This window comes from Ischnura elegans, chromosome 2, assembly GCF_921293095.1.
Source record: "Ischnura elegans chromosome 2, ioIscEleg1.1, whole genome shotgun sequence".
NCBI lineage: Eukaryota > Metazoa > Arthropoda > Insecta > Odonata > Coenagrionidae > Ischnura > Ischnura elegans.
In genome coordinates, this window is record NC_060247.1 from 61559070 (window position 1) to 61576030 (window position 16961).

Here is a 16961-nt window from a genome sequence, read left to right on the forward strand (position 1 = left end):
AAGTGACGTAACGTTGTCCAACCACGATTCAATGAGTGATTTCCTTTCATCAGCAAAAATAAAACAAAGGTGGCGTGAAAATTAAGAGAAGGAAACTAGAGATCAAATGCTCAATGGGACGTGGCAGTCAGAAAAGTGGAAGAGGTTCAAGCCTCTTCCTTTGGTCGTATGTGTAATCTTAGGAAATCAAACATTAAAATTGGCTGACGATGTTTTGCTTCCTTCCTTCAGAGGAATCTAGGCAACCGATTGGGGGAATGCCAATGAAAAATCTGCCGTCAGGGAATATGAGAGATCAAGCAAAAATAAAATTTTGCTCGGAGGTGTTTTGATGATCAAAATACACTTTTTTGGCTGCTAGTCCTGATGGGATAATATTTGATGACGAGGTCTAGGTGGTACAAATATTACTCCTGAGGAACAAGTTGAAAGTAAAAGTTACCTTCATGGAAATAAAAAAAGGAAATTAAAAGCTACGCAGAAGAAGTATATATTTTTACCAAGTGCAGACAGCTAGAAATATCTAATATTGTGATTTTATTTGGTGGTATCTTCATGGTACTTTAATTGAATACCAAGGGAAAATCATTTTTGGGCCAAAGAAATGGAGTTCGTGAGCTTTCTGATGCGCTAACTATTTCAGAAGGCATCAGGTTATAGTAAATAATTGTACCGAGTTGATGTTTTTTCATTTGAACCAACACTTTCCTCTCAAATATTTATCCTTGCCCACGCCTTCCGGAGACAAAATATGGTGACCTATATATATCCCTCTATATCGCGGTGCGGCCAACAGCAGCCTCATGCCCCCGCCACAGGCTTTTCCCGGATTATCTCAAGTGTAGCATAACTGTGTAGGACACATTTTTTCACCATAAGTTTTTAAAAATTAATTACAATTGTAACATATTTAAGTACGACTTTCTCTCCATAAGTTCTTACAATATGCAATACGTTGAAACAATTATTAGCTAACAGCCGCGCGAGGCTCATTGTTTTGCAATTACATGCGGGTGAACTGTTTCCGGACATAGCCTTAGAGATGGAACTCCAATAGGGTAATGAAATCGCAATACACGAAGGTACTGATACCACCTCGAAATACCCTCTACCAATTATGAACCGATTCGAATTTTTTCTTTCAGAAAAGTTAAACTGCTGAGGCACGACTTTCATCTTCTCCGAGTATCTTCAAATGAATGAGATAAAAAATTGAGGATACCATGACTCTTCAGCTTACTGAGATTTTAGTGCCGATGACAGCACCACAGACTTCATAGTTAAGAAAAAAAAATGAAGTTGGCAGGATCTCAGGGGAGTTCATCATGAATAACTATATAAGAATTTTAATGAATATAATTATAAACACGTTTATGTCTGTTATGAAATTCAATAATTGTAAAAATTTTAGAATTTTAATATATTTTTCCTACTTAATGCATAACTTGGAGTTGGCACGGCGTGTGAAAACCTTTCACCATTAGAGTTGAAGCGATCAAAGTAGAGGTAATTTAAGATTCCTATCAGCTGTAATAAAAATTATACTGTCGTTGCAATCTTAGGAAAAATTTAGAAATGAAGGGCGCAGTAATAAGTATTACTGAAGTAATATAAACGTGAATTTTGTGATGGATTGCTACAAAAAAACGGTAGAAAGAAAAAGGAAACTGCAATTTACGAAAGTCATACACGATTTCAGGCGTTCTCGTTACGATCTATTATGTTGTGCGGTATCGCTTACCGACGCGGAATAAGTCTCGTCATACGTCCTAATTTTATATTTGTATAATGCAGTCTTTTGTTTACGATACACCGATGCTTTCACAAGTGCAGATTGAAGACATACTTTGTAACCCTGAAGAAATCAAGAAAAATATATCCAGGAAATACCCAAAGCAAAAGATACCGAGCGAGGGGCTAACCACCCAACGTAACAAATTTTTGTAACACAAGGCTGTGGATCTCGAAAGTTTAGCCAGAACTTTTTTACATTAAAATAAGGCTCCAATTTTCCAAGTTAATTATCCCGGGAAACAAGGAAAAGTAGTCAGCCATTAACACTCCCTTACTTGGCTCCATAAGTGTCGCTCATGCATTCATAAATTGGTTTTTCAGCACATATTCTAGTTTATAGTTTGATAATCTATCGAAAAGTTATTATTCAGCTGTATTTAAAATACAATGCTTAAGAAAAACGTAAAATGTATTTCGTCCTAACTGAAGGATATAGTTTTAGGCATAAACCTATAAACCTCTAGGCATAAAACTATACCAAATATTAATTAAGGACGTGTATCTAAATTTCGAGACTTTCGAGAGTCTCGTGGAAGTGGTATCGTCTCGTCTCGTCAAAAGGTGGTCTCGTCTCGAGTCTCGTCTCGAATTCTACCCTACGGTCTCGTCTCGAGTCTCGTCTCGAAAACGAGACGAGACTCGAGACGAGACGAGAAAGTCTCGAGTCTCGCGGCAACACTACGCACAATCAATCGGGTGTAACTGTTAGTCAATTTCCGTGGACGTCCGCTTAGGGGCTTGTTTAGAACAGTCTTGGTCTACCCGAATCGATATACTATGTGGTAGACAGTTGAGCTAGGTCGTCTGACAAGTCCAGCAATTTGATTCAGTGACTTACATTGATTAATTATAGTAGCTAATAATTAGCCTTCGCTAAGCTTCAGTCGTCTCAGTTGCCTTTCGTCCCTTGCCTGTCAACACTTCAGGTCGCAGTTCGTTCAAAGATGCGTTTCACCTCGCCACAGCCAAGGGGAAGCACATGCGCCGACAGCTGGACGGCAATGACACCGTTGGACTCCCCTACATACGCGTTTAAATCGACGTGCACCGTGTGTCCGAATACTTTTTGGACGCTAAAGTTCTGCATATTCGTCTATTGGACTCATTTTATAGCAAATTAGCAACAATTTTTCCTTCTTTCAACATAAAAACCTTTGCTAGAACTGCAAATGGTAATAGTATTGTCGGAATACTTTTTGCACCCCCTGTAAGTACTACAACGCATACCTACACATTTTCACCGTACTTGATTTTAAAATATAAGCCCCCGCACCCCGCTAAAACTTCCGATTTTTTAAACTCGTAATAAAAGTTTCAATGAGGAATTATGCTTTACCAAACAAAAAAAAAAACCATGAATTTTTTGACCCCACCCAATTTTTCATGAGAGGTCGTCCTGAACGCCGCGCCGTTCCGTTGCGTTCCGGCCGAAATTGAGCACTGCTTCCGAGTTAAGTGAGCTGTGATACCTTTCGTATGAGGTGGACGACGACACGGTGCCAGGCGGAGGGGCAGTGGAGGTCGGCGGAGACGATGCGCCGCACCTCGGCGAGCGGCGTGGCCGCGTGGATGTCGAAAGGCCGCACCCCGTTGAGCATCTCGAAGGCCACCACGCCCAGCGACCACCAGTCCACGGCGCAGTCATACCCCGGACACTCGTCTGCGGAGCAAGCGAACACCTCGGGCGCTGCGAAAAGAAAGTGACCACAAAGGAATTAATGATAGCATTAATGCCTAGTCCAATGGACTCCAGTTACAAAAAAATAGTAATACACGATTAACAGTGTCCGGCGATATCTTGTGAAAATGTTTTATCCGTGAAAATTTTGTGTAAAAAAGATTTCTATGTGTGGTAAAAAAACATGAGGATAAGGGTGTAGTATCCTTCACCGAAAAAATCCACCGCAGGAAAACGCCCTTCTTGTGTGGGCGTTTCCCTGCAGTGGGTTTTTTCGCTGAGGGATACTACACCCTTATCCTCATGTTTTTTACCACAAACAGAAATCTTTTTATCACAAAATTTTCACATATACTTGTTTATATTTTTGACATTTCACAAAGAGTGTATATTGTATATATTTTGTATTGTAAACGTTTATCTACCATTTTTTAAAATGTTTGCATTGACGCTATCGCGGGGTTAGGTGGAAGAGGGGACTTCTTAGTCTCAACCTCGCCCGAATGAAGGCATCTTATTATTATTACTATTATATATCCATGAGAATAAACTAAAATGGTAAACTTCCACACAATTTTATTGACTAAAGTACCGACCCGGTTTCGACACGTAGCGTCTTGCGTCGCCATTCACCTCTTCTAACCCTGAACATTCCGCCCCGCTCCGTGAATACATTGATGTTTTTAATTTCTGACCTTCACCAACACCCGCTCCTTTCCTGGTTGCTATGACTTCTCTTCCTACCTCACCCATTCACTGCCTTTTTTCACGAGAATAAACTAACATAGTACCTGTCGAAACCGGGTCGGTACTTAAGAAAATAAAATTGTGTGGAAGTTTACCATTTTAGTTAATTCTCATAAATAGTAATGCCATAGAGAGAGTGCTCTCCCATAAATTACATCTTAGCTTTAGCAAGTGACACAAAAAATGACACATAGCAAAAGTACAGGAAAGCGACGCGAACACATGTAAAAACCCTTTTAAATGCGCGCGTGGTGACAACACGTGTAAGATGCTGACTGAAGAATCCTCGATTGTACTATTCGTACTTTGGAAATTCAGACAAAAATTCTTGCCGTGCTAGGTAAACACATGTCAACATTTTAAACCTGTCTTTGAATAAAAATTAAATAACATGAAAGGATATTCATCATATTGGTACATACACTCTATGCCATTGATCTTCGAGACCCGAGGAAAAAGCCGAGGAGTAACGTGAAGGCGGCGTCCCACACGGCATGAACTCGTTTAACGTGCAAGTTTAACGTGCAAGAGGTAAAGCCATATAGTTTTCGTCGTATATAGCTGGAGAGTGGAGATGCAAGCAGTACCATTTTATGCATTATAACTATGCTTGTGGTGTGGTTAAAAATACATCACCACTCATAAATACCCAAATTGTCTCCACAAAAAGGTTGTTTTTGATTAGAATAATATATCGATTTCCATTAAGTGCCAAGCAGAATCCATATTTTTCAGGAAAACCCTTGAGAGTCCGGTGAATAATTGCAAAAAAAAATAATCAAAATCTTTATTTTTCCCCAGAAATATAGGACTTTAATGTATGGAAGGTCAAATACATACTCTCACGGCTCACACGGTCAAATCCATAATAACGCGTACCTATCTCATAATTTTTTGGATATCGAGCGCGTTAACCCTCAAGTAGTCATCTGAGATGAAGTTACGTAACCACTGGCGTCGGGTCATATTTACCCAGAATTTAAACCTTTTGAGCAACTATAGTCGCGTGATTTGAAATGAATCTGGGTTTTAGTTACAAGAAAGTGAAACTGTTTAAAGAATTTCTCATTGTTTTCCCATAAGAATCAGTGGTCTGATACATATCTTTACAGATAAAATGCAAGTACTGTCATGGTTTATCAAATAATATATAATTATAAATACATTCATATACAAAGTATGGTATATATGGTACATAATGCATATATCTGGACACAAAAAACGACATAGAAAGAAAGAGAAAAGTACACTATGGGATGAAATGGGACGCAAATAGCGAAAATGTGTAACTGAATGTTAGTTTTATTAATTAAAAAAACCTCTTTGATCATATAAAATAAGACGTCTTTCCATAAGGGTTAACGAATGGTATCCTAACACATCCAACAATACGCCTATTGAAGCAGCTTGCAAGGTATTATGCATATGCTGATGAATTATCAACCGAATCAACCAATGGCTACTGAAACTTTAACTTTAATTGGAAGGGAGAAGAATGATAACAACTGGAAACTGTAGACTGAAAGGTTAACGGGATACATTTAAAGTTCGAAGGGCTGAGAGGGTAAATTCGATGAATAATGAGGTAGAAAGTGTGTAGGAAGAAACGGTGAGGCTAACGAAGGAGCAAATAGAGAGTGGAGAGGCGAGTGATTTGCCAGACTGCTGAACTCCGGCTGATTGAATCTTTGATTGCACAAAAAAAGTCGAAGAAATCCAATCTGATCGACCATACGATTTCGCTGTCTCAGCGCGAAATATGAGAGGCTCAGCGGACGGGTATTTACCGCGTCATTAGAAGACTCCGGGATGCAACCAAGCGAGGATTTCTTGATTTGAATTCTTCGCATGAGGAGCTAAAAAGTTCACTCTCACTCTCAATGCATGTTCAAATACCAGTATTTTAAGCGATAATTACGAAAGTGAACCGTTTAATCCTAAGCGTAGCTCATTAAAACCTCTGATAGCTATTTTTTAATTAATGTTTTAATTTAAAAAATTGTGAGTGTAAATAAAATTTTAATTATTTAACCTTGAAGTTTTATAATATGTTTAACCCTTTACCCATATGATTTTATTTTTACGGTTCACACGGATTACGTAAAACATTAACTTCGCCATGAAAATTATATCAATTTCTACGTGTTTTTTTAAAGGTTTTATATTTGCTACAGCGTAATTTTATGATCAGACTGCAATACGACATTTTTTGCAATGCATAGATACTTAAGACTTCACTAAGCAGGAAATTTCAAAGAAATGATTAGTGCCTCAAGGCTTTAGTGCTATATGAACTGAACTTCTCCTCGATCTAATATACCTTACCTGATGCGTTTTAAATAGGGTTTAACTAGCAGTAATAAAATACTGAAATGAGATATGGTACTGCACAATCAGACGTAACAATTCCAACATCATCCAGAGTTGTGATTAAGAGAGCCATGTAAACGAACCTCACGTCACACATTTTCATTGAAAAAAAAGACGATGTATGTGTGAATACAATGAATTCCGGTTGAATTACTTCAAAGCACAGCGTTTTAAGTTCGAAAGATTTTAAACAGAATTGCACGAAAATTACCGTCGAACCAGGAATTTCAATTATTTTATTAAAAAATTTCCATATCTTCAAATGAAGTTAGACTGCATTTACGCAACTGGGGAACAAAGCATTTTCTGATATTAAAAATGCCTTCTAAAGAAAAGTTATTTATGCATTCCTAGATCCATACAGAGTTTAATTATTTCCTCTTTGCTTATGATTATTGAAACTTATTTTAAGATAAAGTTATATTATGACATAGGCATCACCACAATTTATGAATGAGTGCATATGAAGAAGAAATATATTTAAGGAGAGGAGATTAACAGCTTTTTAATCCAGTTCCAAGACAAGTTTTTTTTGGTCTATGCTCAATTTTTCACAAATTTACAATTTTCAGGGTGAAATAAATCAGTTTGAGGTTCTTATGCTTATTTCTAAATACTTTTTCCGTGAAGAAACCATCTTTAAAATTAAAGCCATTTGTTCTCCTTTTCAGAGATGGGAGATTTCAATATTTATACGTGTTCATTGAGCTGGAGCCAAACGTAATACTAATGTATTTTAATGTCATATCAAAGGATAAGATACAATCCGTCTGATCCGTACCTGACTACAAACGAATCAAAATGAAATTTTACACGGCAAATAAATCTTATACAAACCAATGTTTTTCGTTTCGAAGACAGATTGGCCAGCATGTTCAACACACTCGACAGTCACAATCGAATTCTAAAGAAGCGGAAAAAAATGCAAATCCCCAGTCGATACGGATGCTTTCAACAACGCCTGTCTTGTACCAGTTCCCTACAGATTTGATGCGTAGGGCGATCGGTGACGGAATACGCACGCGGGTTCCTCAGGGAGCGATGGAGGATCGTATGCCGACTCCTATCACCATCCCCTGTAAGCGATTTAACCTCCGCCACTCGGTCAATTTCATGTCAGTTTGTCCTGCTGGGACTTAAAACCCGGGAGCGACTCCATTTCCCGCGGCGCTCCCTCGACAATACCGCGAAAGATTGAACAGAACCCGGCGCCGACGACATGTGCAGTGCATGCCCATGCCCGAGAGGGAGAATTGTAAAAGATCGTCTTTATCTCCCACGGGAAAGCGCTGCGAAGGGTCTGATAAGAATCTGATGCATGGAAGGACGGGTGAACTGGGTTGAGGGTACAAGTTACTACAAACTGGGAAGGACAACGTAACTCGAGAGGGATAAACACGTCCTCCATGAATCAGACCGAGGAAAACTAGAGGATAGATGGCGCAGGATGCAATGGAGCGGAGTGATAAGGCTGTTTTTGCTCTCCATTCCCTCTAGACTTTCCGACGACGCTAGCATTGTTTCGGAAACGAAATAAGCTCGATTTAACTTCGAAGAAAGACTTCGGAGAATCACGCCGCGCATTAGGGAAGTGCTGAGTAGTTAACGAGATGTCCGCCTCCTAAAAAAATTCGCCCCTCGGGATTTATTTCCCTGGTTGAGACTTTAAATGGGCAAGGATAAGCGGCATGGGTTTGTGAGCATCTGAATACGACGGATTGTGATAAAAAGTGATTTAAAGTAAACTTTCCAAGAAACTTGATGTTGCAGATTTTCAAATATATTTATTAAAAAACATGAAATATGAAAGAAAATCCACGTATAAACTTTTTGCTATACTCCAAGAGGCAATTATAAATAAAATATGAGAGAAAAAAGAGATTACCTACGTTTAAAGCGCGAGCACCGAAATATAACCCGATCTGACTAAATGACCGGCCAATAAATACTTTAATTCTGTTACCTACGTAAAAATTCTCGCATAAAAATGAACACAATCTAATTTGAGGCATGATTAATAACGAGGAAGAAAAAATACGCTCGACCAGGCGTATTTTTTACTTATATCTTTGAGTCCTTTCCCTTGGCCTACAACCTTATGGCAGTGGAAAGGCTTACGCGTTCCTATGACCCTTAAAGCTGGCGGAATTAATACTAAATTACTCCTTAAGGCAACCCATGCCAGATAGGTTGAAGGGTAGGAGCCCGACGAAAGGTAGTCCACGTGATTGGGTCACGTAAAAAGCACTGTTGGAATGGAAGTGGGAAACCCTACCAACTATCTCTTCCCTGAAAACATGGAGTACAACCAAATGAGCCTCTTAAGTCACTATTGGGCGGCAAAGGAGGTAAAGCCATGTCTAAAATTAAGACTAAAGATGGGAGGATGCTGACCGAGCGAGAAGAGGGACAGAGTAGATGGAAAGAATACGTGGAGGATGTGTATGACGGAAGAAACAGTCCGGAGAGATTAACTTTAGAGGAGGAAAGTGCTGTGGAGGAGGATAATCTTGGGCCGTGGATCTTAGATTCGGAAATCGAGAGAGCACTTTGTGATATGAAGGCAAATAAAGCAGTGGGGGTGGACAATATCCCGGGTGAGCTTCTGAAGAATCTAGGGAAGGATAGCAAGAAAATGTTTTACGAACTAGTACCGGAGGGATGTTAGCAGGAGGATTTCGTGAAGACGGTTTGAATTAAGCTACTGAGGAAGAAGAATGCTGTGGAATGCGGAGATTATAGGACTATTAGCCTAATAGCGGCGAAAAAGTTACCGAAGATATTGGAGAGATGAGTAGAGGCCAGGGCAAAAGAGTATTTGGGGGAAGATCAGTTTGGTTATAGAAAAGGGAAGTCAACTCGTGATGCAAGAGAAATTTGAGGTCCCTCGTGGAGAGGAGCCTAGAATATGACCAGCACGTTTGTGTCTATTTTGTGGAAAAGCATTTTGAAAAACATTTGATAGGGTGAACTGGGTAAAGTTGATAGATATTCTCAAGCGAACAGGTGTAGATTGGAGGGATAGACGGATGATTCGTAATCTGTATATGGCGCAGACTGCGCAAGTGAGGGTAGGAGACCGAGAATCTTGGTGGGCAAGCATTGGCTCCGAGGAGATGGTGAGCTTCATAGTTTTGATGGTGGCTTTTTAACGTATACCCTGAGGAGATGGTAAGAGAAGCGTGGGGCGAGTTGGAAGCTGAAGTGAAAGTGGAAATAATGAAGTTTAAATCGGTAAGGTTTACGGATGATCAGGCGCTGATTAGCCAGTCAGCGAGGGGACTGCATGCTCTAGTGGATGCGTTAGACGAGCGGTGCGAGGAGTATGGGATGAGGATTAATCACAAGAAAACCAAGGGAATGCGGTTTTGTAAAGCATTGCGAGCGAGGAATGTGAGACTCAAGATAAAAGTAGGTGGGGAAAAACTTGAGCAGGTAGATCTATTTAACTATTTAGGCAGCACATTAGAGGAAAACGGATGCAGTAGTAAGGAAATGAGGAAGCGAATGGCAATAGCAAAGGAGGCGTTCATGAACAGGAAGGAGCTTCTGAGAGGATCGTTATGTAAGAGTTTGAGAAAAGGTTAGTAAAAAGTTTGATGTGGAGTTTGGCTCTCTACGGTGCGGAAACGTGGACATAAGGAAGGAGGACGAGAGAAGATTGGAGGAATTCAAGATGTGGGTATGAACAAGAATGGAGAAAGTGAAATGGACAGAGAAGAGGAGGCAGGACGAGGTGCTGGACATGGTGGGTGAGGAGAGGCACTTTTAAATGATACACGGAGGAGACAGAAGGTACGGATGGAGGGATAACTTAGTGGGAAGGGGATGTTGAAAACGGTGTCATAGGGTAGAATGTTAGGTAAACGAGGGAGGGGAAGGAAGAGAATAGGACTTTTAGATAGAATTAAAGGGAGTAGACGTCATTGTGAATTGAAAAAGGAAGTGCTTGATGGACGGGCATGCCCCCAGAATTCTTCTTAAGTACTCCATGTAAGCCTACCTTGATCGGTAGAATACTATAATAAGTCAAATTAAATCTCTTTGAGTGTACTCATCATTGGTGAAGTAAAGCTAGCAAATTTAGAGCCATCTTTATCATCATGAAAATTTTAGGTGCCCCGAGTAAACCCTACGAAATTCATTTTTTTCCTCTTTACATAAAAAAATATTCATTCGAATCAATTTTTTTCTCCGAGACAAAAGCTAATAAGAGCAAACAAAGTGCTAGAATGAATCACAACAAAATGAGGCGATAGGCTTGTATTTTATTGCATCTCAAATGGGGACGATTTACAGATGAGTTACTGAAGTAAAAAATCGAAAAGGGTTAACTCTATGTATCTTGAACATTTCAAGATGTTAGTCTAAGTTATGAGATATTATGATGTCATAAAATAGACCGGTCAATTTGTGGTTATGCCTCCTCTTAATATACTCTCGTTCTCCGCCAATTTGAAGTCATGATTATGGGTATTTTTTTACGAATAAATGAAAGGGATAATGCTAATAATGACGTCATATTTTCATGATATAAATGCACAAATAATTCTCAGCTGCACGTATTCACAAAAAGGTAGTGAAATGCACTATGGAAACAATGATAAAAATGAGACATTATTTTTTAACGGCAAAAAATATCTTGAAACGACTGAAAAATGAATCACTTTAACACAACTTTCTCCTCGACTAGGATTTCCAATAAATGCAACTTCAAACTTTAAATTTCTTCATTCCAAAAATGCACGATGCGGATGTAAAATTCGTTCCAAAAGTAATTGCACGCGCAACTCATGGTTGCATTTCATTTGTCATGCACAGAAATGGAACCTTCATTAGGCTAATGAGGGAGGTTCTTGAGCCAATTTTACGAGGAGTGTGTGGAGTGTCCATCATGTGCGATTCATTAAAAGACGATTTGCGATTACACTTCGGGATAAGACTCACTCAAACTACGCAAGAGAATGGCTTATGAGCGTGCGCAAGGTTCAAGAAAGAAATTCGCATTCTGCAAAGAATCAGGTAGTGAGGAAGAAAAAATAAACTGAGAAAAGTGTTTTCCATACTAAGCGAATCGATTAAGTAGTTACAAGAAAAGTCAGCGGGCCTCATTCAGACATGACATGACATGACTCACAAACCAATTTCCTACACCCATATATCAGGAAAAACTAATACTTTATTCCAATATCGATTGTCATAATTAAGATATGAACCAATTTAGCAGGTGAATAGAGAGACTTCATTTGTATTATGAAAGATGTTTTTTAACCACAACACGCGAGATCGTCTGTTTTACAGAAATGATTGATTGGTTCACTATCAGCAGTAATGCGGTATGGTTTGTCTAAAATATAGTCACTGTCATTGAAATCCTTTAAAATATGAATCGCCTATCATTCTACAATAGTACAATACAATGAGTAGCATTCAAAGACACACGTAAACCAAGATTATAATAAAATGCTTTAATGTACGTAAATCACGATCATTTCAATTGCAGGGGATTGGTAAAAAATATTTAATATCATCATTACTATGCACTGTTTCAATGCAAAAAAATAGTGCAAAGATTTGGCTATACTGCAAAAGTTACATCAATCAACCAATTATTACAAAGATGGATTACAGTAGTACTCACCCATGTATGGTTTGGTGCCAGACATAGAGGTAGCCAACTGCCCCTCGGAGAGAACCGTGGCAATATTGAAGTCCGTGATGTGGGCATGACCTGGATTAGAAAAAAATATTAAATTTAATGATGCAAGTGGAATAAGCTGCCTACACGAATGTCAAGATAAATTTTTTGAAGAGGCATAAAATATACCACCTTCGGCATTAGCACTAAAAACCACAAATAGCATGGATTTTGTGGTATTAAAGTGACTGACGTTAATACTCCATCGACATCAGCGAGAGAAAATTACACAGGTAACCATGGGAGATACGAGGACGCACCGACGCGAAAACCGAGATCAATTAGGATTCCTAAAATTCGTCACTAATTACACAGTTGAAATGAATGAGTCTCCGTTCAATCCATCCCTTGACTACTACTGCGAAGAGATGACCTAAATTTGGCTCAACTCATGTCGGAGAAAGGGTGGGGCCTCGAAGCTTTCATCTCAGGGTGTCTCGAACAACCTTGCAAAGGGTTCGCGCATTTTCGGGCAGACTACCAAAAAATCAAATACTGACAAGGCGAAGTGGAGAGTACTCTTTAATGTGAGGTTAAATTTAAAATACACCTGTAACTGCTACTAATTGGTCTAAATTGCGTGCTGCGTGTTACCGAGTTACATTTGAAAAGTACTCGGGGCGTTTTTCTACTCCCCAATTTACAATAAAACTGACAAATGTTTTTTAAACGAAATGGAAGATCCATTAAAAAGAAAAGTATATTCATCGGTATGGCAACTAAAAGCTACTCGAATTTGTCAATGAGGGAGATCAGGAGGTTATCGGAGACAAAAGATGTCTACGTATTCTAATGAAAAACACGGTGACCTTGACCTCTTGTTCTCATAATCCCAGCCGGAAAAATGCTAAGTATCGTGAATGTAATTAATGATTCGACTCATGCCAGGCACAAAAAATAACTAGAATGTGATGAATCAATCGAAAAATAAAGCAGCCGCACGGATTTAGGACAAATATTTAACAATGATTTAACCTCTAATTACTAAACGAGAGTTTTATCGAATCCATACCGGCGATGAAAGACGACGAATTATTGATTTTTCTCTTTTCATCTTAACTTCAAGTAGACGATGAGATATTTTGAAATTTTCAACAACCTTGAGTAATGGGAAGTGAAACAATCTTTGGAACACTTAATGACTAACTCGGATCTGGGGAGCTTTTGAAATAATTTCGGCGATTGAGAATTCTTAATTAAGGATTCCGACGCTGAACGTAAGCGTACTAGATCAGAGGAGCAAGGATTCCGACTATGCGATAAAGAATAGCAAAGGGGTAGTGGTAGTTTGGTGGGGCCAAGATCCAGCAAGGTATATTGGACCTAAGCAATGGTTGAGCGCGACCCTTTTCCAAGGCCTTCCTCGGACTCCGAGAGATAATCTGGGTCCTCGGGAGACGGCAGTCACAGCAGGAGCCCACCCCTACCGGTATGACCTGTTGCAGTATATTTTTTACCTGGTTGGATCTTGGCCCCACCAAACTACCCTAACCCTCAATTCAACCCAAATGTTGTTTTGGTCAGAAGAAAGGTTTAGGAAAGGAATAAAGGTTTGGTTTAGGAAAGAGCACACCCCGCACTAAGCAAAATGCGCGTGAATTTCACGCAATCAGGGAGAGAGAGCCAGGCAATACCTCTGCGCTACCTCCCAATTCAAGCATTCTTGTTTGAGGATGCGCGAATTATTCACCCTGCATTTGAAAGTTTTTACTCACAAAGGATATCTTCCAACGATAAAAATATTTAATTTCCAATTGAACACAATTTCGCTCCCAGTTTTTTTCTAAACAGCTTAAAAGTCTGAAAATATAATACTAAAATGTCATTTAAGCTGAAATGAAAGACGTAAATTGTAAAGGAGTACTTGGATCAGTAGATGTGAGAATCACCACTATCTTCTTTTCACGGCAAAAATGACATTGTAAATCTTACAACCTCATCGGATATGCACGGGAAAATTTTGGGGAAAAAATATATATTACAAGTTTTTTATTGCAGCGTTATTCGGGACACCTAAAATTATTTATTTTTATCTTCTGAATAATAGGAGTACCTTAGAGCAAGGCAGTGATTTCTACTAAACATGAATTGAAATTACATGCATTCCTTATTCACTTATCAAATTCTAACTGACGAATTAACTTTTGAATATGAAATACCGTTCATGAAAATGCCTTCAACTGAAGTTGTGATATTTGACGAATTTAAATATCATAATATTTTGACTCTACCAATGAAGCATCATCTGAGTACTTCGAGGAACTTAATTTGATTAAAACTCTTTGTTATCAAAAGAGGGACTATGGTGTGTATTTAATTCAAAAGGAGAAACTTGAAAAAATATTGGACATGAATTTCATAGCTTTTGCCAGCTGCTTTGGCGAGGATGAGGGCCAAGAAGAATAGCAATGACCCACTTGTAAAAACATTCCCACGCTGAAATAGGCAGTAAAAATTCACAAATTCCTTTCGTCCAAAAGATTTCCTTGCCACGTTTAAGGAGAAAATTATATAAGGTGTACACACGTGGATAAGCATACTTCAAGAAAATAGAGCAGAGAAGTAAATTTCGGAAAGCGAGTACACAGAATAATGGAAAAAAAGAAAGAAGTCACAATATGGTAAGAGGTCCTATGGAGGATACGGATTAGAGATGCAAAAAATATTTTCGGATCACCCGGATTTGGAGTATACTTCCTTTGAATTAGACGAAAGATATAGCGGGATAAAAAAAGGAAGAAAAATAAATCGTCAAATCAGCAAGAATAATAAAATCTTTTAATCCCTTTTGAATTGAAATTGAAGCATTCAACCGCTCGTGACGTGACTTAATATCGGAGCGCTGTGTGTTTTTTATTAGAAAAAAGGACTTTTAAATTTTGATGTGGAATAATTAGCCTTAGTGCACGGGGTAATGCTATGCATATCTGCACCTTTATGGCATTTTGACTTTTAATCAACAGTCAAAGCAAACTCTAAGGATATTTTTGTCTCTTACGAGTTTTGCATCTAAATTCATATTGTTCCTTTCACGAGTGCATACGGCAACTTTGTTACGAACTAGGTCAATGTAAATTTAAGATTAGCTTTTCACTTTATTCCAAAGATAAAGTTTGCCATTAAAGCAAGAAATACCTTATAGGAACTCGAAATATAACTCGGTGTTAGGTCCTAAAGACGTTATATTCAGTGATCTAAAAAGTGATAAATTGAATATAAATTCTTTTCCTGCAAATAAAGAACTCTTTCCCAGTGATATAAAATTTCCATGTATTAAAAATAGAAAATTTTGAAAAATCTAAAATCAGGATCAACATTAACATAATTAGGGATTTCTATTTAAAATAATTATCTTACGGACCTTATAAATTACAAATCCTCCCTATAATGCATAATACGAACCCATGAAGGATGACTATTGTTGAAGGTAAAGTAAAAATGAAATTTTGGCTACTTCCTTCCAAGCATAAGTAAGCAAGTATTCATAAGCAAGTAAGCAAGTATTCATAAAGAGGGATGTTGTCCATACCAAGGCGTCTACACTTTCTAGGTCGAATTTCACATTTAAACTCATGTAATTAGTTTGATGAATGGATTCTTTTCATTCGAAAATGGAGACTAACAATGAGAGGACATGAAGTATTTCCAAATACGATCAGATTAAATATTAGAAAATAGAATTTCAGTCGAACTCAGTTAGCTCAAGATACGAATCGGAAGATAACTACAGAACCTCATTCCGTTAAACCGTTAGTTCTAGTATTACAGGTAATCTCATGTAATGATTCAAGGATGCCAAAAGGCCAAGTGAATAAAGATTTATGAATGGAAGTAATGCCACCTGTTTCACTCACAAACGATAATTATTTATATATTTTTTCAGCTTTTAATTCCGTGGGGGAAAAGCGAGATTATATTTAAATTAAAGAGCTTGTCTTGTTAGAATTCCAGCACGAGAAAAATGATTTGCACGATATTAAAAGAGGACGTTGTCACAATTGGACTTAAATGGAGACTTCGGCTTACCTTTAAAATCTGTCATTCCTTTAATAGCATTAAAACATGCATTGCTCTTTACGATTATATATTTTTTTAATTTTCAATGATTGACTAGGGAAAAACCTTAGCGTGAATAGCCGTGGAAATAGAATGGGAGAAAATAAAAACAAACGGCAAAAACAAAACTGGTCTTGAAACTTTAACACCGAGGATGAAACAAATTAAGTTTTTCAAGAAGAGTCTTCAACTGATGGGTTCCAGTGATGGTAAAGTTCACATTATGGTAAAAACCGACGCTTCTCACTAGCCGTAGCTCACCGACGTATCCATGATTCTCAACATGGTTGGCATTATCTTGTTTATTATTAATGCCTTTCACATTTATAATTCTGACAACCAAAACTATTCTATATTTTCTCGTGGTTCAACCCCCTTTCGTAATAATTTTTGATGCTAAGAAAAAATTCTGGGTAGTGCGACTTTTGTGATCAATTTTAAATACAAGCACATTTACATAAGCCATTTTTAATAATCTTGGCTACAACCGGTGAATCAATCTACCATTAAATTTAAAGCACTGTTTTTATATTATCAGTTTATAACGTTCCATTCTATAACATGGTAGAGACGACATTTAGTAACCTTGAAAACAAGGCTAAAGAAAAAATATTCCTT

At 38.2% G+C, this 16961-nt stretch overlaps 1 protein-coding gene across 1 annotated transcript in view; it reads right to left on the reverse strand.

Annotated features, from left to right (window-relative positions):
* The window catches only part of LOC124153830 (serine/threonine-protein kinase 32B), a 550681-nt gene that overhangs the window by 17526 nt on the left and 516194 nt on the right, over positions 1-16961 (reverse strand). Inside the window, exons 6-7 of the mRNA XM_046527209.1 lie at positions 12231-12320; positions 3264-3481 (exon numbers count right to left, since the gene is read on the reverse strand). Coding sequence (XP_046383165.1) covers positions 3264-3481; positions 12231-12320 — 308 coding nt within the window. The remainder of the gene's footprint in view (positions 1-3263; positions 3482-12230; positions 12321-16961) is intronic.